The sequence below is a fragment of the Chrysochloris asiatica genome, unplaced genomic scaffold (genome assembly GCF_000296735.1).
Source record: "Chrysochloris asiatica unplaced genomic scaffold, ChrAsi1.0 scaffold00004, whole genome shotgun sequence".
Taxonomy (NCBI): Eukaryota; Metazoa; Chordata; class Mammalia; order Afrosoricida; family Chrysochloridae; genus Chrysochloris; species Chrysochloris asiatica.
In genome coordinates, this window is record NW_006408522.1 from 5887583 (window position 1) to 5911289 (window position 23707).

At 41.8% G+C, this 23707-nt stretch overlaps 1 protein-coding gene across 3 annotated transcripts in view; it reads right to left on the minus strand.

Moving 5' to 3' along the window:
- USP3 (ubiquitin specific peptidase 3) overlaps positions 1-17611 on the minus strand; it is a 143009-nt gene extending 125398 nt beyond the window's left edge. The window contains exons 1-2 of one of the 3 annotated variants that reach the window (XM_006831554.1): positions 17602-17611; positions 13838-14007 (exon numbers count right to left, since the gene is read on the minus strand). In XM_006831554.1, the coding sequence (XP_006831617.1) occupies positions 13838-13928 (91 nt within the window). In that variant the 5' untranslated portion in view covers positions 13929-14007; positions 17602-17611. Of the gene's footprint in view, positions 1-13837; positions 14074-17601 lie in introns of those variants that run through there. The other 2 variants (XM_006831553.1, XM_006831555.1) reach the window with 2 other exon arrangements.
- Between the last annotated feature and the right edge of the window lie 6096 nt (positions 17612-23707).

The following is a 23707-nucleotide window of genomic DNA, read 5'->3' on the forward strand; positions in this document are numbered from 1 at the left end:
CACCTTGCAGTTCAAACAACTTTGTAGTCTGACACATTAGACCACAGCGCCACACCAGGACTCCAGGATTCCTTTATTCTTGCGTAAATTGGTCTATTTATGAAGGAACAGAAAGAAAAACATAAACAAGGCAAATATTTATACTCTGCTTGCAGTTGCAGTTAAGTGCCGTTGAGCCAGTTCCAACCCATAGCGACCCTGTATAGGGTTTCCAAGGAGCAGCTGGTGCGCTTAAACCGCCAACTTTATCGTTACAACGACTTTGCAGTCTGGCGCATGAACCCACAGCGCCACACCTATACTCTGCTTAGAAGACTATTATTGCTCTTACTTAAAGGGGTAGACAATACTCCAGAAATGAGGCACCAGCAAACCCTCGTTGTTGTTATGTGCCCTCAAGTCAGTCCCGACCCATAGCGACCCTGTGTAGAATTTCTGAAGGAGCGGCTGCTTGTGAGCGGCTGACTCAAAGCACGAGTCTGATTTGAAAATAATCCTGTTGTTGTATAAAACAAGAAGACTCCTCTTGGTTTTTGTTAATTAGAACTTTATTTTTTGTTAAACTAAAATAGTTGATATTGGGGGTTGCAGGTCCTGGTGTAGTGCTGTGGGTTAATGCACTGGACTGCAAAGTTGATTTAATCAGCAAGGTCAGCGATTCAAGCTCACCAGTAGCTCCTCGGAAGCCCTATATAGGGTTACCACAGGTTGAAACTGACTCTACAGCACTTAACAACAATAACAAACATTCAAAATAAAAATAATACCTTGAGAAGTCTGAATTTTGTTTGTTTTGTCTTTAATGAGATCTGTAATGACTACACACAAACAAAACACTCAAAATGGCTAAAATGGAACTGATGTACTTAAATTTTATATATTACATTCTCATGGCAAGAGTGCTGAGCTCTGGCAGCTACTACTTTGTATAATAAAGTGATTTTTTTCAAGAAAAGCTTCTCATTATGAATATCCAAAATCATTCTGATAGAAGGTTCCTCTCAATTATGTTAAAGAGTATTTTTCTGTGAAATGAAAAAATGTCAATCAATAACCTAAGTGCTGTCTCATAGTCTCTGGGTTAGACCCAAGTTCTTTTATTTATTTATTTTTCTCATATCTTTTAAAAATGTCTAATACTACATCCCTGGGTGGCACAAAGGGTTAAGCTAACTGAAAAATTGGTGGTTCAAGTCCAACCCAAGGTGCCTTGAGAGAAGGGCTTGATGATCTACTTCTGAAAAATGTCATCGAAAACCCTATAGAGCAGTTCTATTCCCACACACACTGAGTCCCCGTGAGTCTGAACTGATGCAATGGCAACTGGTTTGGTTTTAGCATCACATTAAAACTTTTTTCTAACATGTAATTTTTATTCAAGGGAAACTTTTCATCATGCAAATTTGTTTTTTAGAAATTTCAACATGATTGTCAAAAACTCTGATCCCAATATTGTACAACAAATGTTCAAAACAAAGAAGGGCACAGTAATCTATTATTTAAAAAAGAAAACCTGAGAATATGTAATAGACAAGGATCTAAAGAAGCTAAAAAATAAGTTTTCTGACCATTTAGAAGTGAACTGCAAGAATATGGCAGTTAACTGCCCAGTGCTCTTCCTGGTGGTGAGACAGAATAAGAATAGTTCATAAGTGAAGAGACTCCAGGGAGGTTAAGGACAAACAGACAAACAGATTTCTACAAGGCTGACTTAAACCTTTGCTAGAACAAAGAAAAAAATAACAGGACAAAATGTCTACTCAAGAGTGGAAAACAGCTATGCAACCCTAAAGCAGAGTACAAAGCTTCTAGATAAAATGCAGCTGGCTATGTCGTTGTTGTTGTTAAGTGCCGTTGAGTCGATTCCAACCCATAGCGACCCTGTATAGGCTTTCTGAGGAGCAGCTGGTGAGCTTGAACCGCCAACCTTGCAGTTCAAACAGCTTTGCAGTCTGGCGCATTAACCCACAGCACCACACCAGGATATAGTATCTTTTAAAAGACACAATCTGGTACATTTTAAGAATAAATTCTCAATTCTCTCCTCAAAAAGGTCTTGTAAATTTTAATTAGCAAGCATTAAATTAACTGTGAAGCATTTGGCCAACACAAACAATTGAGACAACACAGTGGCAATCTTCATTTTTCAAAGTCCAATGTTTCAAATTTCAATAATAGTTTTCAAAATCTGAACTAGCCTTCTTAAATTCATCTGGATTTTAGATATCTGTAAACAGCCCACATACACACTACACACATTTTAGGTCTAAAGAGAGAAGGAAATCTGTTTGAAGCTCTGCAACTTAAAGACTACAATTAACTTTTACAGAAAATACAGTTGAAATTTTTTAGAATTCAACAAATGCAATCAACAAAGTATGTAGCCTAAAAGCAAAGATGCAGAGCCAAATATTCCATCTCTTAAGAATTCTCTTTCTTATCCCACAACAAACTACCTCCAAGACCAATTTTCCTTGCCAGAAAAATAAAAAAATAAAAAAGGTGAGGAGGTGTGGGGTGAACAGCCTCAACATCAGCACAAGTCAAAAATATCCAAAAACAAATTGCTTTTTATCCATAACTATGTTGAAGGTACTGCTTTACTATGTGTGAGCCAAAGTATGTGAGTTTCAGTAAAAAATAATTTAGATCTGAGCTATAAGGAAATTAAGGCACTACAAAGTTGAAATGTCCAAAATTTGTTTTCTAATGGTATTACCAATTCCTTGTTCCAGTTTGCTTATACTTTAATCAATAAATAAATCAAACCAGGTATCACTGAGTGAACTCAAGGCCACTCCATGTGTGCCAGAGTAGAAATGTGCACTATAGTTTTCAATGGCTGATTTTTCAGAAGCAGTTCTCTAAATCTTTCTTCCTCTGGATAACTCGAACCTCCAACCCTTCAGGTGGCAACCAAACCACCTGAATTTAACATTAACCATTTGCACCATTTCAGAATGTGGAGCTTAAAATGAAAGCGCGTGTCAAAATCTTCAAAGCAATCATTTCGCTAATGTTTCCAAACATTTTAAATCATTTGAATGATCAAGTATTAAATTACCAGATTAAAAAATTTTAAATCTCTGCTTTCAAAAAGGCAATCTAAAAATTATGATTCAAAAGTATTCAAATTGAATGTATCTGAACTTAAGCTTTGGGCTATTTCTAAGGTCCCCAACAAATTGAGCAACTCTCAATCTCTGTCTTAGTTTCACAATCTATAAAACAGGAAAAACTACAAGGATGAGTAGTTAATTAAATTAGTCAGGATTAAATGCTAGGAAACTGCTTTGAAGTTACTTTATGTTGTTCTCAGCTCTCCTACTCAGTAAAACTAACAGATGAGAAAACATCTGGAAATTACTATAGATACTAACATCTGTACACTGAAAGCAATTAAAAGATTATCCCAATTATAAATTTTTGAAGTCAAAATTCATTCAACAACCACAAACAATTTCAGGATACAATTGCAATTTACATTTTTTAAGGTAAAGCCCCTTCAGTCTGAAATATACCTACTCTTATCTATGTTCTCAAAACAGATTATTACACACAAATCTCAGAACATCTTCCAAGATCTTGGTACAAGACATTCTTAGTAAAATGAACAAACTGCTAATGATGTTAAATTACTTCTTCCTCAGTTCTCTAACCTGTCAAAGTAAACTTCATCATAAATGTCACTGTTGTGAACAGTTCCGAATCATTGCAACCCTATATAGGGTTTCCAGAGAGCAGCTAATGGGTTTGAACCACCAACTTTGTGGTTAGCAGTCTAGTGCTGATCCTACAGCGCCACACCAAGAGTCCTCATCATAAACACATTTTTAAAAAATTCTAGCCCCTACTGAGAACCTATCAAAATACTTCACTTCTAGGTCATCTGTAAAGTTTCTACTAAAACACCTAGAATGCAGTTGTTCTCATGACTAAGCAAGGCATTAATAAACATAAAACACTAACATATATTAAACACTACCTATGTTCCACTTCAAACATTGACAAAACCTAAACCCATTGTCATTGAGTCAATTCCAACTCATTGCAATCCTACAAGGCAAAAAGCCACCCCATAGTGTTTCCAAGGCTATATAAATCTTTACAAACACAGATTGCCACACCTTTCTCCTATGGAGCAGCTGGTGGGCTCAAACTCTCAACCTTTCAGTTAGCAGCTTAGCACTCAATCACTTGACCACCAATGTTCCTTGAACATAGACTGTCTATTAATTCCATTATAATAGCTAGATTGAACACAAAACCTGCATATAAGTTGGTCATAAACTGTAGCTTAATTAAAAGACTACTTTTTTTTTTTTAAAGGAATGAAAAGTGAATAAAAAGAGCTGAAGAAAAAGAAAAAAAAAGCAGGTAGAGGGGAAATGCACTTGTAAGTTCCTTCCTGATGGAAATGTGACTCAATTAAATTTTAAAACAGTAATTTAAATTACTCACAGAGCTACAAACTAAATTATTCATGGGTATGCTATTGAGCTACAAACACTTTAAAAACACAAGTATTTCTAAATGTATTTGGAAGGGTCCATACTGCACGTTGATAAGTTAGCTGCAGAGTTGGCAGTTCAGACCCACTAGCAGCTCCTTGGAAACCCTGTACAGGGTCGTCATGTGTCAGAACAACATTCTAGTAGAGAATGAAATTGCAAAAATCTCAACAAGGACTAAGTAAGATGTTAAAAGAGCCTAAGGTTAAAGCTGTAAGAGCAAAGAATGATGAGAAGGAATTATTTTGAAGATAAATGAATAATAGGAAATTGAATCAGAGTCTGCATTTTCTTCCCAAGCCCTCATTTTTTCTTCTAGTATACTTGAGTATACTATTTGGAAAATAATTTCTGATCAATGTGTCAAAAATTCTTCAAAACAACAAAATGCTAGACTTCAGTCTCTTCAAACACATACATGGAGCACATACTAAATCCTATGCCTTTCATATTCACTACCAGTTAGTTACAGACTTCTGAAAGAAAATGAGGCCGTACTCCTTGGAAACCCTATACAGTGTCACTATGAGTTGGAACTAACTTGATGGCACTTAACAACAACATAAGGTTGGGGAGGAACACTGCCAGAAAACTAGAAAACTGTTACGTTTGACTTAAGTATAAATATTTTTACAAGAAATTCTTCAGAAAGGTATATAACATTCAAATAGTCTAGTCTTCAGAATATGAAAAACTTATCACCGGCTCACTGATTTTAACTTCCCCATTCAATTCAGTGCTCAAATTTCCACATACCTATACAAGTTCACCATGAGTTGGAACGGATTCAACAGCACTTAACAACAACAACAACATCTACAGCAGAGAGTCCTGGTGAGGATCATGCACTGGACCACAAGGTAGATCTGAACCACAAAGTTGGTGGTGCAAACTCACCAGCCGCTTCTTGGAAACCCTATACAGGGTCACTATGATTCAGAATTGACTCAATGACACTCAAGAACAACAACAATTTATAACACAGAATGTCTAAAAATACAAATTCACTGTGACCACTACAGATAGTCACTTGCGCAAAATTCAACCAAAGTTCATGTTACCAGCTAAAACACTGGGAGTAAGGACTAATGAAGACGTTTTCAGTGAAACTCACTTACTTTGAGTTTATTTTCAACATAGTTAATGACCATTCCAGCTATGATCTTCATGGAAGAAAAGTTCTTTCACTCATTAAGCGAATACTTATTAAGTGCTATTCACTCCTGGTGTGGCACTATAGGAGAAGCCCTCGACCTCAAGTTCAGTTTGAATTGCATGGTCAGTGGTTCAAACTCACCAGCCACTTTTGGAAATCCTATACAAGGTGTTATGACAACACTCAACAAAAACAGTCAGTTAATAAGCACTCACAATATGTTACTAGGAATCCCGGTGTGGAGCTGTGGGGTAAAGCACCAGATCACAAGGTCGATTTGAAACATGAGGTCAGTGGTTCAAATTCAACTAGCTGCTCCTTGGAAACCCTACGCAGCATCGCTAGGAGCCAGAACTGACTCGATATAGCTAGCACCTAACAACAACAACGTGTTACTAAAGAGCAGTATATGCATTTGATCTAATGATGAACAAATGGCTTAATCCGTTCTAGAAATTTTCATTTATAGAACAAACAACAGTCTTCTCTAGATGTAGACTGTGTAAGAAACACAACACAAAAGAATCCACCATTCCATCAAGGTGATTTCTCATCTTTATCACAAGTTGATTAACCTATTACAAATGTATTACCACTGACAAAGAACCAATAATCAGCACCTCAGGCTACTGCACAGATCTTTTTAAAAACTGTTTATCTCTAGTATCTACTCAAAATTGCAGAACATTTACTTATTTACTTGACTTGTATCTACTGTTCTTGGATAGAGTAATATGACAATAGGTACATATTGGAAACTTAAAGAGATACTCTCAAGTCTTTGAATAGGAAAAATTCTCATGCCTATGCTATTAAGGGAGTCCTTGTGTGGTGCTGTAGGATAAGCACTGGACCATAAGGTCAGTTTCAACTGCAAAGTTGGTGGTTCAAATCCACCAGTCGCTCCTCAGAAACGCTATACAGAGTTGCTATGAATTGGAACTGACTCAATGGCACTTAACAACAACAATGCTATTAAAAATATCTCCAAATTAGATTGTGAGGATTGTAAACGTAAAGGTAGACATTTTGTGGCAAGGAGGGGAGTAATAACTTTGCAGTCTAAGAGCAGAGGTCCCTGGGACCATGAAGGGAGAAGAGCAGAGAGCAGGGCCCTACCCAGAGAAGCAGTGATGCCTGAGATGGAGGCAGAGACGATGATATAGAGAGATGGAGCAGCTGGGGACTCTAGACCCAGAGAGGGAGAGGGGCTGTGTGCTGACGACTGGAGTTGGGGGTGGGGGTTGCAGACTTGTAGGATGTACCCTTTGGTTGGTTGATGATGCATGGAGGGGACTGTAATCATGGCAATGAAATGATATACAATAGGATGAATGTAAAACTAATGTTCTCCCATGTAAACAAACTATCACATTATTCACAAAACATTTTTTTAAATTCTATCAAAAAAAATTTATATATCTCCAATTTAACAAGGATACATAACTCAAACCCTTAAAATCGAAAACCTTGGCAAAATAACATCAGGTCTTTGGAATACCTAAAAGGGGTTCTACAACTTGCCCAGTGAAATAGGCCTCATGCAAAGCCTATACAGAGTATAGGACCTTAGGTGGAATCCTGAGTTCCATCCACAACCTTGTGAGGTGAGACATTCCCACTAGAAAGGACAAGCAGACTAGAACAGCTACAGTGACAGAAGATACATCTTCATGATGAACCTGATCTATACTCAGAGTGGTTGTTGTTGTTGTTGTTGTTGTTAAGTGCCGTCCAGTCGGTTCCAACCCATAGCGACCCTGTACAGGGTTTCTGAGGGTGTAAATCTTTCTTTACGGGAGTAGAAAGCCTCATCTGTCTCCTGCAGAGCGGCTGGTAGTTTCGAACCGCTGACCTTAAGGTTCGCAGCCCGATTCGTAACCACTACGCTACCAGAGCTCCTATACTCTGGGTGGTAGTTACTCTAAATACCAACAGAGAGGGAAAGAGTCTTCAAATCAAATGTCAATGCTATCCGCTCTGTGCACAGGGTAGATAGGGATGGGCAACTTACACATTGTTGTTGTTGTTGTGTGCCGTGGAGTCGGTTCCGACTCATAGCGACCCTGCACAGGGTTTCCGAGGCTGTTAATCTTTACGGGAGCAGAGCGCCTCATCTTTCTCCAGCGGAGCAGCTGGTAGTTTCGAACTGCTGACCTTGCGGTTCGCAGCCCTATTCGTAACCACTACGCTACGGCTATCTAAAATGAGGGGGCAGTAAAGGCACGAAGTGACTGGCTTACAAGGTTTCAAGAGAGAGCTTAGTTTAAGAGTATGGGGAGAAAGAAAGAGTCCCCACTGAATAGCTATCATCTTGTCTAGATGGGTCTGGTGAAAAGAGATGGGGAAAAGATTTGTATGATTCAATAGTGAATAACGGTTATCGGACTGTCACAATTGTAAATGTAGAAGTTTTGTAACAAAAAGAGGGGAGTGGTGAATCTTACAGTCCAGAAACCGAGGACCCTAGGACCATCAAGAGAGGAATGCACAAGCAGAGTGCGGGACCTTATCCAGAGAAGCAGCAGCATCAGAGATGGAGGCAGAGATGGGGGCACGGAGAGGGGGAGTGGCTGAGGACTCTAGATTCATCAACTAAGAAGAGAGGGACTAAGAGCTGGTGGCCAGGAGCAAACTTGCAGAATGTGCCCTTTGGAGATATAAATTATTATATATGCCTGAGTGGTTTTTTGTTTGTTTGTTTGTTTGTTTTTTTAAAAAGCTAAAGTGGATAGAGAGAAATACTGTTAACTAATGGTACATGGAGGGGATTATAATCAATGTAATGAAACAAGGTATATGATTTGTTGAATGTAAAACTGATGAATGTAAACTTTCACTCAATCCACAATAAAAATCTTTAATAATAATATATATATATATATAAATAAAATAAAATAACATCAGGTCTTTGGCTTTTTTTAGCTATTAAAAAGTTGTATTCCACTCCACACTCCCCCATACTCAAACTACTCGTGGTGGTCAGTATCAGCTAAAAGACAGAGTGGCTCATAAAAGACATAAGACCATGACTACTGTTCTCCTCTGAACAATCATCTAAATGAGACCTAATGATCAAAATTTACTCTAAGCCAAAAATGGTAAGGAAAGGGAGGATACTGGATAAGGACACTAGATGAATGGAAACAGAATAACCAGAAGGGAAGTAATGAGAATGCTGACACATTGTGAAAAATGTAACCAATGCCACTGACTAATATACATGGTGGTAGTGGTAGCCAAGTGAGTTCTGACTCATAGCAACCCTGTACATGGTTTCCAAGGCTGTAAATCATTAACGGAGCAGAAAGACTCATCTTTCTCCTTTGGAGTGACTGGTAGATTCAAACTGCTGACCTTGTGGCTAGCATCCTAGCTCATAATCCACTGCCCCACTAGGGCTCCAGAATAATACACACAGAAATTGTTAAATAAGAATCTAACTTGCCATGTAAATTTTCACCAAAAACACAAAATAGATTTTTTTCTTCAAGTTATGTTCAGGATATCTTCTTAAACAATTTGTGTTTTGTCTCTATATCTTGCTACTAATTCACCTCTTTTACCCACAAAAATAAGGTATGTCCAAGCCTCCAGTTTCTGAAAATAACATCTGGTATGTGCACATAAGAAAAAGCTTGAAAGAATTTCCTACTTTTTAAATGTTTTCATTTAAAACTAAAATGCCTTTAGCAAAGATTAAATATAAATCATCATTTTACCTTATTAGGAAATTGCTATTTTCAACATTTACCTTAAAACCATAACATGAATTTATCTTCTAACCATTTAGCTTCCTGTCACTCCCCCAACGAGATTTGGCTGTAACTTTCTTGAGAGTAAGGAAAGGACTACTGGGCCCTATGATGTTTCAAAAACTCTTCAAGTCTCTTGTTAGTTGCTTTCATAGTTGAGTTAACCCCCACCACATGGAGACCCCATAGATGTTGCTAACCTTAAAGTCATGATGATTTCTCTCAATTATTAAAGCTATTTTGACTAAGACAAGATTGTCCTTACTACCAATAGGTTCTCAAAGTGTGGTCCCAGCCCCTGAAAATATCTAAGACCCTCTCAGGGTATACAGGAAGTCACAACTGTTTTCATAAATAACACTAAGATGGTAATTTTGTTGGCTCAATCTCGTTCTTTCACAAGCATGCAACTGAGTTTTCCAGAGGCTATGTGACCTATGACATCCCAACAGACTGAATACATAAGCAGATAAGAGGTTACAGCTGGCATCTATTAAGTTAGACAACAGGAGTCGCAAAATGTCAAATAATGCCATTCTTTTCATTAAGTTTTTTGGTTTGGGAAAAAAATTTATATAAATTGTTACTTATGTTAACAGGTAACAGCCTTATCACTATCTATAAGTAATATATTATGTATAGTTTTTTTTATTCCTTAGTTTTAATCTCTAATATCAATAGGTAAAAATTAAAGATATAAGACTCGTAATGTGGCACTGTGGGTTAATGTGCTGGACTGCAAGGTCAGTTTGAACCACAAGGTCAGTGGTTCAAGCTTACCAGGTGCTCCTAGGGAATCCTACACAGGGTTGCTATGGGTCAGAACTGACTCGATCACACTTAATCTCAATAAATATTTTTAGGAATGTAAGGAGTCCTGGTATGGCCCTGTAGAATAAGCACTGGACTGCTAATCACACAAGCCTGGTGGTTTAAACCACCAGCTGCTCCTTGGAAATACTACACAGGATCACTATGAGTTGGAACCAACTAGACAACACTTAACAAAAACAAGGGGTCCTGAGGACAAACAGTTGGAAAACCCTGGAGTATACAACCTGATACAATGTCTTCCATAAATAACAAACTCAAGCTAATTCTGAAGTATAATTACTTCTTACACCCCTTAATCTTGTTGAGTAATATATTTCCCTGGTAAAGCATAATTCAGCAAAAGACAGTGAATGTGTGGGTCCCCACCCCATTTAGAAGTTATAGATATTTATGTATTCAGAGTTCTCTTTATAAACATGTTGTGACTTAGGTTTTGTTGTTAAGTGCTGTCGAGTTGGTTCTGACTCATAGCGACCCGGTATAGTTTCCTAGGAGCAGCTCGTGGGTTTGAACCACCTACCTTGTGGTTAGCAGTCCAGTGCTTATACTACAACGCCATAACAGAGGTCCTGTCTGACCTATAACACCACTTACTATTTGCAAAGTTTTCAAACAAGCTACCTGGTTCATTTTAACAGCAACCTGTGAAGTACTACCTTTTTTAAAAAACAAACAGATGACCTAATGAACTGATACTCAAAGGAAACAGAACTGCTTGCTCAAGGTTCCAGCTTTTAGAACCCAAGACGCTTGGCTACTTTGAGCCTGCCTCATTCTGTTGTAACCGCAAGCTCCCAAGGAAAACAAGGTAAGGGCATTTTACTATCCTAGTGCCAAGATAGGGATTTCCCCCTCCTTAACCAGAATGTAGGAACTCTGGTAGCACAGTGGTTACAACTAGGCTGCTAATCTCACGGTCAGCAGTTCGAAACTACCAGCTGCTCCACAACAGAAAGATGAGGTTTTATACTCCCACAAAAGCTCGAAAACCCTGTCACTATGAGTCAGAACCGACTCCACAGCACATAACAACAACAATATGAATGTAATCAGACTCAATACCCCGTCACAGCATTATTCAAAACAAACTACCATTTTGGTCTCATATCCAAAAAAAAGGAAATACAGGAGTGTTGCAGGATAAGTATAAAATACAACATTCAAGACAATGAGTTAGTTAAGGACTAACAGATTTACTAATCATTTAATCATTAAAACAACAGGCAGGCAAGAACAAGATCAAGCTCAATCCAATAACACTAGATTATATCAACAAATACATACCAACAGTTAAATTGGGAGGCCCACTTAAATGTGGGTACAATTCAGAGTGTGGACAGAAGGAAAAAACTCACAGAAAGTTGAGAAACTAGCTGAATTGTTTCCACAAATCCAAGCAAGTGTCTAGAACCACCCTTGGAAAGCTATTATCAGAGGTAAACTTTGTTGCAAAATGCAAAGATGCCATCCTAGTTCAACAGAAATTACTCCTCCCTTAGGAATTAACATACTAGTTTGTTCTTGTTATCGGCACAAGTCTCTCAATTATGCTCCATTTTAACTTATTAAGTTCTTTAAGAGATGCTCAATTTTCTGATCTCTTTTCCACGGTCAACTAGACTCTGACTGGTGGAGACAAAAATGACTCACAACAGGGTATCAGCCACTTGTATAATTCTTTTCCTTTTTTAGATGCATGTGCCCAGGGAAGCCATTTTTAAGTTTGATGTGATTTTATATAGGAAAAGCCAGATGTGTGTAACGGTCCACTTTGTATTCTTATACTTAACTCCGATCAGTACCAATAATTGTATTACTCTTCAAAAGGAGATACTTTCCTAGTATTTACTGTAGTCATCCTCCCACTCCACCCCCCACTCTCTTTGGGGGGAAAAAATAAAAACTAGTTTTAGCTAATGCGCTACCAACCCATTTGTAAAGCAAATTTATACACTTTCTTTATTGTTTCATGATCATCCATTCACTATTGAAGCTATACATTGATAGGTAAAAGCTAATTTATACCAGTATCTGCAACCTCAAAAAGAAATGAATTCTGCACTGTAAAAACCAATTTAAACAGTTAACTGTTAAAAGCTTCATGTAAAAAAAAAAAAAAAAAAAAATGCTATCTGACTTTACACAGGCAAACAAAAGCACCAAACCTCTGTGAGCTCCAGGAAACTGCTGTGATTTCTATTCCTTATCCTAGGAGCTCTGGTAGCGTAGTGGTTACGAATCGGGCTGCGAACCTTAAGGTCAGCAGTTCGAAACTACCAGCAAGAGAAAGATGAGGCTTTCTACTCCCGTAAAGATTTACACCCTCGGAAACCCTATACAGGGTCGCTATGGGTCGGAACCGACTCGATGGCACATAACAACAACAACAATCCTAGGGGTACATATTTCTTTGTGCCACCATCTGTTTTTCTACACGGACATAATCACCATTTAGGAAGTAACCTGTCAAAAGTGGTAAGGCCATTACCTAACTACCTTCCCAGCTCAAGTCCACAAGGAGAAATGTCACACAGCTAAATTGTATGTATAGTTGCTGCTTCTCTCAATTTTATTTATCAATACGAGTTCTGAAATGCACAATTCAAATTTTATACAACTCAAACTACCATTGATCATACCAAAGCTAATAAACAAAGACTCTAGCTTCTGCACTAGGGCCCTACCTACCAGGAAGTAATCAAAGCCGTGTGTGACCGGTGCGATCCTAAGAAGTCTCTAGAGCAGACAATGAGAGGGCACTGGGGCTTCCAAAGGGACTGGCATAAGGAGTTAAAATGCTGACGCTACGCAAGCAAAAGCATTACATAAACATAATAACTGTGCTACAGCACATGAACTCGGGACTCCCAAAACAATTTCAGACAACTCAAAAGATCGGAAAGCCAGCCGCTCGCAGCTGGTGGCTTAGCCTCCCGAGCTTTTCAGCCCGCAGCCTGTTTTCAAACTTCACCCTCCTAGGCTGATGAAACACTCCGGGCTCCGGACCCCCGCCTGGCGAGGATACGGTTGCCCGAGCCTGCGGAGAAGGGAAAGGAAACGGGGCCGGGACAGGCGGTGAAGAACCGCCCCGGGCGCCCCGCAGCCCAGACAAAGATGAGCTTGGAGAGCGGTGTTTTTACTGCGGGTCCCGAAGAGGGAACGCAACTCGGGCCCAGCCGCACGTGCGGGACGCGGACACACGCTCCCCGAGGCCCCCAGCCCGCGACACGCGCGAGCACAGCCCCCAGGCACGGCGGGAGGGCCAGGGGCGCGAGGCACGGGCCACAGCTCCCCGGTCGCCGGCGGTCCCTGCGCTCGAGGCCCCCGCGAGCTCCCGCCTCTTGCGCCTCTCCTTCGCCGGCCGGGCCGTCGGGCCGCGGGAAACAAAGGAGCCGCCGTCGCCGCCGCTCCGCCCGCCACTCCCGCCCGCCTTATCAAGTACCCACTCCCCAGCCCGCCGGACCCAGCTTGCCCTCACCCCTCTACGATTCGCGCGCCGGCCACCCGGGGCCCCTAGACGGCAGGCCCAGCGGAGCCGGGGCCTCGGGTGCGCAGCCGCGCCGGCCCGTTGCCTCACTCACCGCTGCAGCACCAGGATGACGGGGAGCCGTTGGGGAACTTGGCTGAGTCCGGAGCGATGCAGACGCTGGAGCTGAGGTGCGGACACTCCATAGCCACGAGGAGAGCAGCAAGGAGGACCGAAATTACAATACCGGGCGAGATAGGGGCAGAGAGACTCTACAGGCTCCGTCTGGGGTCGCTCCTCACCCGGCGCTCCGCCGACGGCGGCTGCGTCCCGGGCCCTTGCGTCAAAGAAAGCAAAGGCTTCCGGGCGCCGGGTTTTCCTGCCCGCCGTTTCCCGACGCCCCGCTCCGGAGAACGTGGAAATCCTAGATCCGGGTTCTGCCGCCACCCTCAGGCTGAGGGCTTCCGCCTTCCCAAGGAGGCCCCGCCCCGAATCTTAACCGGCCCCGCCTCCAAGACCTGGCCCCGCCCTCGTCCGCTCTTGGCTAGTAGGGTCTCGGCGCTGAGGCTTGCAGACTGCTCGCTGTGACTATCGGACTGCGCTCGGAAGTGACTTTCTCAACTCCGTGGCCCGCGGCGTTTGCTGCTTCCCTAGGCCTGGGGAAGGGTGGGGCACGCCGACCCGTACGCTGCGTTTACAACTGCCGGGCAGTCGTTCCCAGGAAAAAAGTACTGACTGTATGGTTTGTAATGATCTGACTACACTGCGGCTTAGTGGTAGAAAATCTGACTAGACAGGAAAGTGAGAAGAAAATTAAAAAACACTCAGGCAAACAGGCCCTTTGGCCCCATTTTATACACAGATAATCAAGCTCAGAGAGGCTAAGGGCCTGGCCCAGAGCGGCCCAGCCGACTGCGTCGATCTCAGCAGCCCTGACTTCGTGCTAGGCTCCTTGTGGCCCATTGATCTGGCCCTGCTCTAGGCTCTGAACACGTGGCTTTAGCCAGCCACCTGGATGCTGAGTGGCTGAGCCCAGAAGCGCGCCATGATCTGCATTCTAAACCTTGTCTTTAAGGCTCACCATCCTCTGCAATGCTTCCGAGCGCACTTTCATTGCTCATCCACTGCTAGAAACTTAAGTGACATAGCATAATCTGAGTTTGCTGAACACGATTATTGTTGTGTGCCCTTGAGTTGGTTCTAACTCATAACGACACTTTTAGATAGGGTTTACAAGAGCGGGTGGTGGGCTTGAACTGCAGACCTTTCTGTTGCCAGTCCAATACTTATCTTACTGTTGTTAAGTGCCGTGGAGTCGATTTGACTTATAGTTCCGAGCAGTGACTAGTGTGGATTTGAACCATTAGACCTTGCTTATCCTACAGCGTCACAATTGTTAATGCCATTTAGTCAGTTCACAGCGTCACAATTACCAGGAGACAAAAACAAAGACTCTAACATTTGTTAAACGCCCACTACTATCTACCAGCCAGGCACTAACTACATACAATACCACATTTAAACCTTGCAACACCCTGCCAGCTGCTGTTACTAGCGCCTTTAACCCCCTGGGAAAACCGAGTCTGTAACAAGCTAATCAGTATTGGGTTTGGATCTTGGCTGTCTGACCTCTTTTTAGAAAGTGGCTGGGGGTGGGGTGGGGGATGAGACCAAGCCTCAGGGGGCGTTTGAACAGGCGTTATGCTAAACCCAAGGGAGTTATTGATCTCTCTGGGGCACGGCTTTGAGTGTCTCGGACCATTACAAATATTGCCTCAATATTGGGGTTCCTTGTAAAACCCGGCGAAGGAGCAGCAAGCTAGGAGGCGAGCAAGGGAGGGAGGAGGGTGATGTGGCAATTTTGCGGGCAGGACGAAAGGAGGAAGGAAGGTCAGGAAATGATTAACCGGTCCGGGTAGTGCTTAGAGTAGGGCATCTCCCGGGGCGGGGAGATGGGTACAGTGCTGGAACCCAGGGTCGCACTCGGTCACTCTCCCCCGTGTTCCCCCCACCCCTACACACACACTTGGTTTTCTCTTGTTCCTTTGCTTACTAGTAGCCACCCACCTGGGGCTAGTTTGACCTCCCCTTCCTCCATCCCCACCCTCAGTAAAAAGCCCTTTGTCCGCTCCCAAATCATGATTGCTCTTAGAACGTTGGTGCTAGGATTTTATGATAGTAAGGAATTGTGGAACGCGCACCTGCCTTGGAAGCCAGGCAAGCATAGCTAGAAATCCTCGCTCTACTGCTTACTAGATGACTAACTGCAGCAAGTGCCTTTAGACTTTTTCTTCCATAGTGATTTCACAAGGAAAATGTTAGAATTCATAAGAATTGCCCACAGGTAGTAGGTGGCCAAGTAAATTACAGGTTGCTGATGTTAATGCCATAATTCCCTGGAAAGGGAGAGGATAGACAATAGAACATTTGACCTTTGCTCAAACTCTTCCACATCTCTCCTCCTACCAACGATTCTTCTTTTAAGGCCTGACTTGAGCCACACTTCCTAGACACTTTGAGCACACTTCCTACACACTTTGAGCACTTGCTCCATTTAGTTAGTAGTCATTCTCTCTCCATGGGCCACAGACATGCTCTGACTCATGCATCTTTCATGCTGGTATGTGATATTTCTTTTTTCACCCTCATTCAATTTCCTTATCCTCTAGACCTCATCTTAAACATCTCTTCCTCAGAGAGGCCTTTCATGACATTTTTCCACTCCCAGTTTACCTCCCAGTCTGTAACACTCTACGGTCTTCATGCATGTAATTATTATTTCATCTCTGTCTTCCACTCGAAGGCCCATAAGGGTAACAATCAAGTGTATCTGAATTCTTGCTCTTTTCCTAACCTAACATGTAGCATTAGTGACCTTGTATAGGGTTTCTGAGGAGCAGCTGACCTTGTGGTTTGAAGTCCAATGCTAATCCTATAGCGCCACACCAGGAGTTCAGTATATGAAGAGCACCCAATAAATAAAACCAAAAATTCACTGCTGTGGAGTCAATTCTGACTCATAGCCACCCTCCTTAGGGTCCTGAGACTTAAAACTGTACTGTCTTTTTATCTCACCGAGCAGCTGGTGGGTTCAGACTGCAAACTTTTGATTAGTAAGCAGCCCAATACCTAACCCACACACCACTACCAAGCCTCCTTTTAAATATGTGTTCAGTAAATGAATGGGTGGGTCAGTAAGTGACCAATGAATTAACCATGCCCAGGAGTTTAGGGTCTGACCAATTCATGTGCCGTATTTGCTCCACTGGAGATGATCTCTAAGTTTCCCTTCAGCTCTGAGTTTTATTTTAATGGAGTCAGGAATGTAAGAGCACCGTGTAAGTTGTAAACTGTGTTTTTTGGTTTTATTTTGTTTTGTTTCCCTTTTTGCTAGTGCCTTCTCCCCAAGTAGAATGAAAAATCCTCGTGTTCAAGGACCCTGCTTTGTATTTCCTGACTACAGTTGTCCCTGAGTTGGACAAAATCACAGAGGCCCTGATGGGGTTTTCACTAAATTTCCTTAAAGCACAGCGAATTTTCTTGTGTCTTTGAAAGTTTTCATAATTAAGAAAAACCACACTGAATACGTGTGTCAAACTGGGGGAAAGCACAAGGCACGCCGGGAAATCTGCTGTTTCAATCCACCGTTTCTTCAGCTGAATGTAATACAACGTTCGCTTTCTTGTTCCTGGCCCGCTGCCTTTTGGCACTGAAGAGCTCTGACGTCCCAGTGTCCTGGTGATGCGCTGGACTCTCTTGCTCTAGAGGGAGGGCCTCCAGGCCGCTGGGATTCCCCTCCCAGCCGTCAGCACAACGCTCTGTCCTGCAGCAGCCGGAGGTCGGAGAAGCAGGGGTGGGAAGGTGCTCAGGAAGTAAAACCTGCACACGCTGGGCGTGTGGTAAAAGTTGGCCCCTTTCAATGGGGAGGAATACCCAATTTTTAAAAATGTCTTTTGTTGTTGAAAATACACATACACCATACGCCCATTCAACAATTTCTACCCGTACAATTCAGTGACATGGATGACATTCTTCTAGTTACGCAATAATTGTCCCCTTCCTTTTCTCTAATTGTTGCATTCACATCATCTCACCGGCCCCATAAACGTCCTACCTAACCTTTCAAGTTGCTGTTGTCAATTTGATCCCATATGGAGTTCTTTAAAAACACAAAGCTCAAGGCAAACAGGAATGACTATTTCAATCATATTATCAAATGGTTTCCTTCAATATCTATTGTTGTTAATGCCTGCATAGAGTTTCTGAGGAAGGCCAGTGGATTTGAACCACAGACTTTGCAGCAGTCTAGTGCTTATCCTCCAATACCATACCAGGACTCCTCAGTATCCGTATTTATGTATGTGCACACATATTCGAACTCTTTGAGGGGAATGGAAGAATGGAGCAACAGGAAGGGTAGGGAAAGCAAAAGGTTGCCATAGGGACCATGATCAGGAAAGGTTCCTGTGACTTTCCTGTAGCCTTAATCTTGACAATTCTGATGGAACAAGTGGTCCTTAAGCTAAACTGACCAGACCCTGAGGGAAACTAGCTCTGGCTATCCCACTTGGACAAGGCTGATTGGAAGCCCCTAGAGAGATGGTTTAACTATGTAGCATAGAAATTTTTCAAGGAACAAAGCCTCCTTAGGAAACCAAAGTTAGATCCAAAGGAGGCTTGGTAAGTCTTCAGAAGTGTTGGTAATAGTGGAAGCTGCCACTCAGGGATCCTTTCATCACCTGATTTGATTTTCCTAGAAGCACTTACCTGATCTCTCCCTGCTTATTTACTTGTTAGTAGTCTCTTCCATGAGAACAGAGATTTTGCTAGTCCTGGTCATTGCCTGATAGCCAGCTCCTGGAATATAGCCTGGCACATGGCAGGTCTCGACTAAATATTTATTGAGTGACTTAATAACTAAATGGTGGTGGTGGACTTCATCCATCCAGCCCACTTTTCCCTCCCCAGGAATGCTGGCAGTCATTCGCCCCAGTGTTCTTCCACACACCTTTACTGCATCATTTTCTTGCTCATAGTGGTGCTCCATCTCTGGCAGGATAAAATTAGAAACTCATTGCTTGGCACACATAAATCATCACAATCATTGTATCTGTCACTGAAGTTGTTGTTTAGCGGTTTCAGTAAAACCTAAATAGTTCTCTGATTATAGAAAAAATACTTGGTCCTCCCCTACTAGTTTCCCTTCTACCTATCCAGCTCTTAATCCTTCCCCGATGAAGAAGCAGTACCTACCTATAGCTCCTTCACGGAAGCCCTCCATTACTCACCCATGCAGATTTCTAAGCAAACACCCATTCTGTTCCTACAGCATGTCACATGGTGTTCTTACTGCAGTTTACACAGCAGCTCCCCTTGGGAGCAGGTGCTTTTCATCTGTGGCTACTCAGCCCCTACTTCAGCAATAGCAGATGCTTCTAAAAATGTATTTGTTGATTGAATGTTGTTGGAAATACCTCTTGAGACAGGTTATATACATAATTAAGTATAATGACCCCCTAGTTATTCAGAGAAAGTCTCAACTACATAAAAACAGAAACTTATATTTATTGTGTTTCTTGGATCGCAACTAAATGCCAAATACTGTCATGGCTTTTTGATTTCTTTCATCTCTACAGCAGACTTTGGAAGTAAATAGAACAGGGAGTCGTCAGTTACAAACGTCCTCTAGTTTAGGGACAGCTCCTCCCACCCACTGCTATTAAGACTACTCAAAACACCTTGTAGGATGGAGTAGAACTACTTCTTAGGGTTTCAGAGGCTATAAATCTCTTTAGAAACAGACTGCCTCCTTCAGAGCAACTCGTAGATTCGAACTGCCAACCTTTCAGTTGGCAGCATTACACCTCCAGGGTTCCTGAGACAACTCCTACTTGTACTTTGTTGTTGTTGTTAAGTGCTATAGAGTCAATTCCGACCCATAGCAACCCTGAAAAGGTTTTCGAGGCTGTAAATCTTTACAGAAGCAGAAAGCCTCATCTTTGTCCCATGGAGCAGCTGGTAGTTTCGAACTGCTGACCTTGAGGTTCACAGCCAGATTCGTAACCGCTACGCTACCAGAGCTCCTTACTTGTACTTTAATGGTATGTAAATTTGCTTTCACTTTGAAACAATTGAACCAGTTGAACTGGCAACAAATTATTCATCACAATCACCTTCACTTGCTGCAAGTTCAGCTTTTAAATCATTGAAAAGGCTCCTAGTCTTTTCTTGAATTAAAGTAAGACTTTATGTATCTGTTTCAACTGACCTACAAATTCTTAAAGGCACAGTTAGGAAGTGATCTAATTAGTAACCTGCGACTCACTGGATTATTATTTTTTACTGATGAGCTCAGAGAAGGTTAAATAATTGCACAAAGTAGCATAATTAGCAACTGGTTTTTATCAAAGAAGATAAGAGTTTCACTGCCATACACATAGTCTTCTGAAAGAGTTTTCAATATTATATACAGAGGTAGCTGAAGTTCCTAATCGTGAATAAGACTCTTAGAGACAGCAGGGCTCTGACTAACTTAAAGAACCATTTAGGTTCCCCACCATTTTTAGTAATTCTTACATCATCAGCATCTTAATTTGCATTTTCTCTTTCCTCTCTATTATTGAAGTGTATAATACTTCACACACTTTCATAGAAATAATAACCCACACTGCAGATAAAAACACTGACAGATAAGCAAAGCAGTGTGGCTCTAGTGTCAAAGAGCTTTTTGACAATGGACAAGTAACTTCTCCCTCTGGGCCTCAGTATTCCCACCTGTAAAATCAGAGAATTGGGCCAAGTATCACCAAAGGCCTTTCCAGAGTGAGTATCCAGGACCCTATGACTACTTCACCACCACCCAGTGATACAGGCAGGGGTAAAGTCAACTTTGTGTTCTGTGGCAAAGTACTATATTAACTGTTCATCCTAAATTGGTTTCCTTTTCCTTCTTAGTTCACTGCTAGAAATTTCTCAGCTTTCCTTGTAGTTAAGCATGGTCTTGCTTTCATTAGTGACATCTGAGTAGAAATCACAAAGATCAGCTTTGGCTGGTTCTGTGAACATCTGCCCATGATAAAAATACATCAATGTCCAGTTTTGTTTATCAACACATAGAGGAAATGGGGAAAATATATTAGACCAAGGCCAGAAAGAAATGTAGGTCTTCTAGGCTGCCAGTCTGCCCTTTCTGTGTTTCCTCTTCAATCATTTTTACAGTCTCAGATCTTGGCTGAGTTCCTGCCACCTGCCATGCACTGAGGATGTAGGAGCCCAGAACTACATGGACCCTTTGTTGACATCTCCTCTATCAAGACAGGAAATGTTATAGTATCACTTATTTCTCCTGCTCACTGGATCTCTGATTGGACATCAAAGCCTCTGAGTTTTAGTCAAAGCCTTTTATTTGTGAAAATGACCTCACATAGTAAAAGGCCTGGTTTGGTGCTTTGTATATAGAACACCCTCAATAAATGTCCATTTCCTTGAGGCTTTGGTAAATAAGATCAATCTGAACATAAAAGGCTGGGAGCTATGGCCTAAACCCATTGGTTCTAGTAAGTCTGGCATGTTACATGCCATTGAGTCAGTTCCAACTCATAGCGACCCTTAATAAAGTTTCTCAGGAGCAGCTGGTGAGTTTGAACTGCCAACCTTGTGGTTCAAACTGACCTTACGATCCAGTGCTTATCCTAGAGTGCCACATCAGGACTTCTACACAAGTCTGGCATAGAAGGTTAGATTTCTGTCCTTTTAAAGGGAACTGGGCCAGAACATTTATTTTAAAAATATCACTAATGCACTAGGTGCTTGAGATAAAAAGTGAACAAAACACAGTGTCATTCTTAAAGAGATGAGGGAAGGGGCAAATGAAACAGACCAGCAAATAGGCAATTGCAACACAGAGTGATATGGAGAGGAAGTACAGGATGTTGCTTAGCCACAAACAAGGGACAACTAGCTTATGCTGGTGGGTGGGGTGAGGGTGGGGTAGGGCAAGCATCAGGCAAGACTTCCTGTAGGAAATGACATATGACCTGAGATTGACTGATACTAGGAATTAGCTAGGTAATGTATGGGATGGGCAGAGGGGAACAGTATCTGCAAAGGCTCAGAGGTTTAGAAGGTCTGAGACTGTCGTCTGGTAGAGCAGCATGTGCAACTCAGGCTGGCAAAGTAGGCAGATGACAGATGGTGAAGGGCTCTAACAGAGACCTACCAACACAGAGAAATGCCAGATCCACAGGATCCTGGCATCTTTCAGGGTTGTACTTTGCCAGGTCCTGGAAGAGGGGGAAAGCATGCAAAGATTTAGAAAGAAAGGGAAAAAAGACAGGATAAATACAGGTACCAACAATTATGACCATTATCCATTGGTAGGATCTTGGTGTGGTGCTTCAGGATAATGCACTGCACTGAAAGGTCAGTTTGAATCGCAAGGTCGGTTCAAGCTCACTCCTTGGAAACTGTATATAGGGTCGTTATGGGTCGGAACCGAGTCTACGGCACTTAACAACATTGTCATCAAGTTGATCGGACTCATGGTGGCCCATGAATTACATGTGTTACATTGGGGTTTCTTAGCTTTAATTTTTATGTCCTGGTGTGGACTGCAGAGTAATATACTGGACCGCCAGGTCGTTTTGAACTGCAAAGTCAGCTGTTCAAATCACCAGCTGCTCCTCAGTCACTATGACTCAGAACTGACTCGAAGGCACTTAACATCAACAACAAGTTATGATCCTATGGTGAAAAGCAAAATAAAGTCTCTGTCTTAACGTTGTGTGGCCACAATATCAACTGGGTTGACATTTGTATCAAAGAATTAATGTATACATTTTAAGAAACTGGGTTTCCATATGTTTATGTTAGTTATATGGTGTTTTATAAAGACCCCTGGTAGCACTGTGGGTTAGGCAGTGATAATCTCAAGGTCGGCAGTTCAAACCCATTAGCCACTCCTTCATAGAAAGATTCGACTATCTGCTCTTGTAAAGATTTTTAGCCTTGGGAACCCAAAGGAGCTATTCTGTCCTTATAGGGTTACTGTGATCAGAATCAGCTTGATAGCAGTGGGTTTGGGGGAAGTGATTTTTGTATAATATTGTTCCCCTTGAGTTTTTTTTTTTTTTTTTTTTTTAAAGATTTTTGTGGATTGAGTGAAAGTCCACAGGGCAGATCATCAGTTTTACATTCAACAAATCATACACCTTGTCTCATAACAACTATTATAATCCCCTCCATGCACCCTCAGTTAACAGTATTTCTCTCTATCCACTTTAGCTCTTTATAAAAACCAAAACCATTCAGGCATATATAATACTTTGCACCACCAAAGGGCACATTCTGCAAGTCTGCCTCCTGGCCATCAGCTCTTTAGTCCCTCTCTTCCCATGAATCTAGAGTCCTCAGCCACTCCCCCCTCCATGTTCCCATCTCTGCCTCTGTCTCTGGTGTTGCTGATTCTCTGGATAAGGTCCCGCATTCTGCTTGTGCTCTTCTCCCTTAATGGTCCTAGGATCCTCTGTTTCTAGACTGTAAGATTAACCACTCCCCTGTTTTTGTTACACAATATCTACCTTTACAATTGTGACAGCTGCAATTAGTCATGATAACAATTACTCACTAGTGAATCATAAGAATCTTATCCCCATCTCTTTTCACCAGATACATCTAGGCAAGATGTAAACTAGTCAGTGGGGATTCTATCTTCCCTCATACTCTTTTAAACTAAGCTCCCTCTTGAAACCTTGTAAGTCATTCACTTCGTACCTTTATCACCCCCTCATTTTAGGTAGCCAATGTCTAGTTGCCCGTCCCTATCTACCCTGTGTACAGAGGGGATAGCATTGATACTTGATGTGAAGATTCCTTCCCTCTCTGTTGGTATTTAGAGTTACTACCTCCGTGAGTATAGGTCAGGTTCATCAAATTGTAGCAATCTACCCTTGTTTCCTTTTATTTAAAAAAAGATATATATATATCT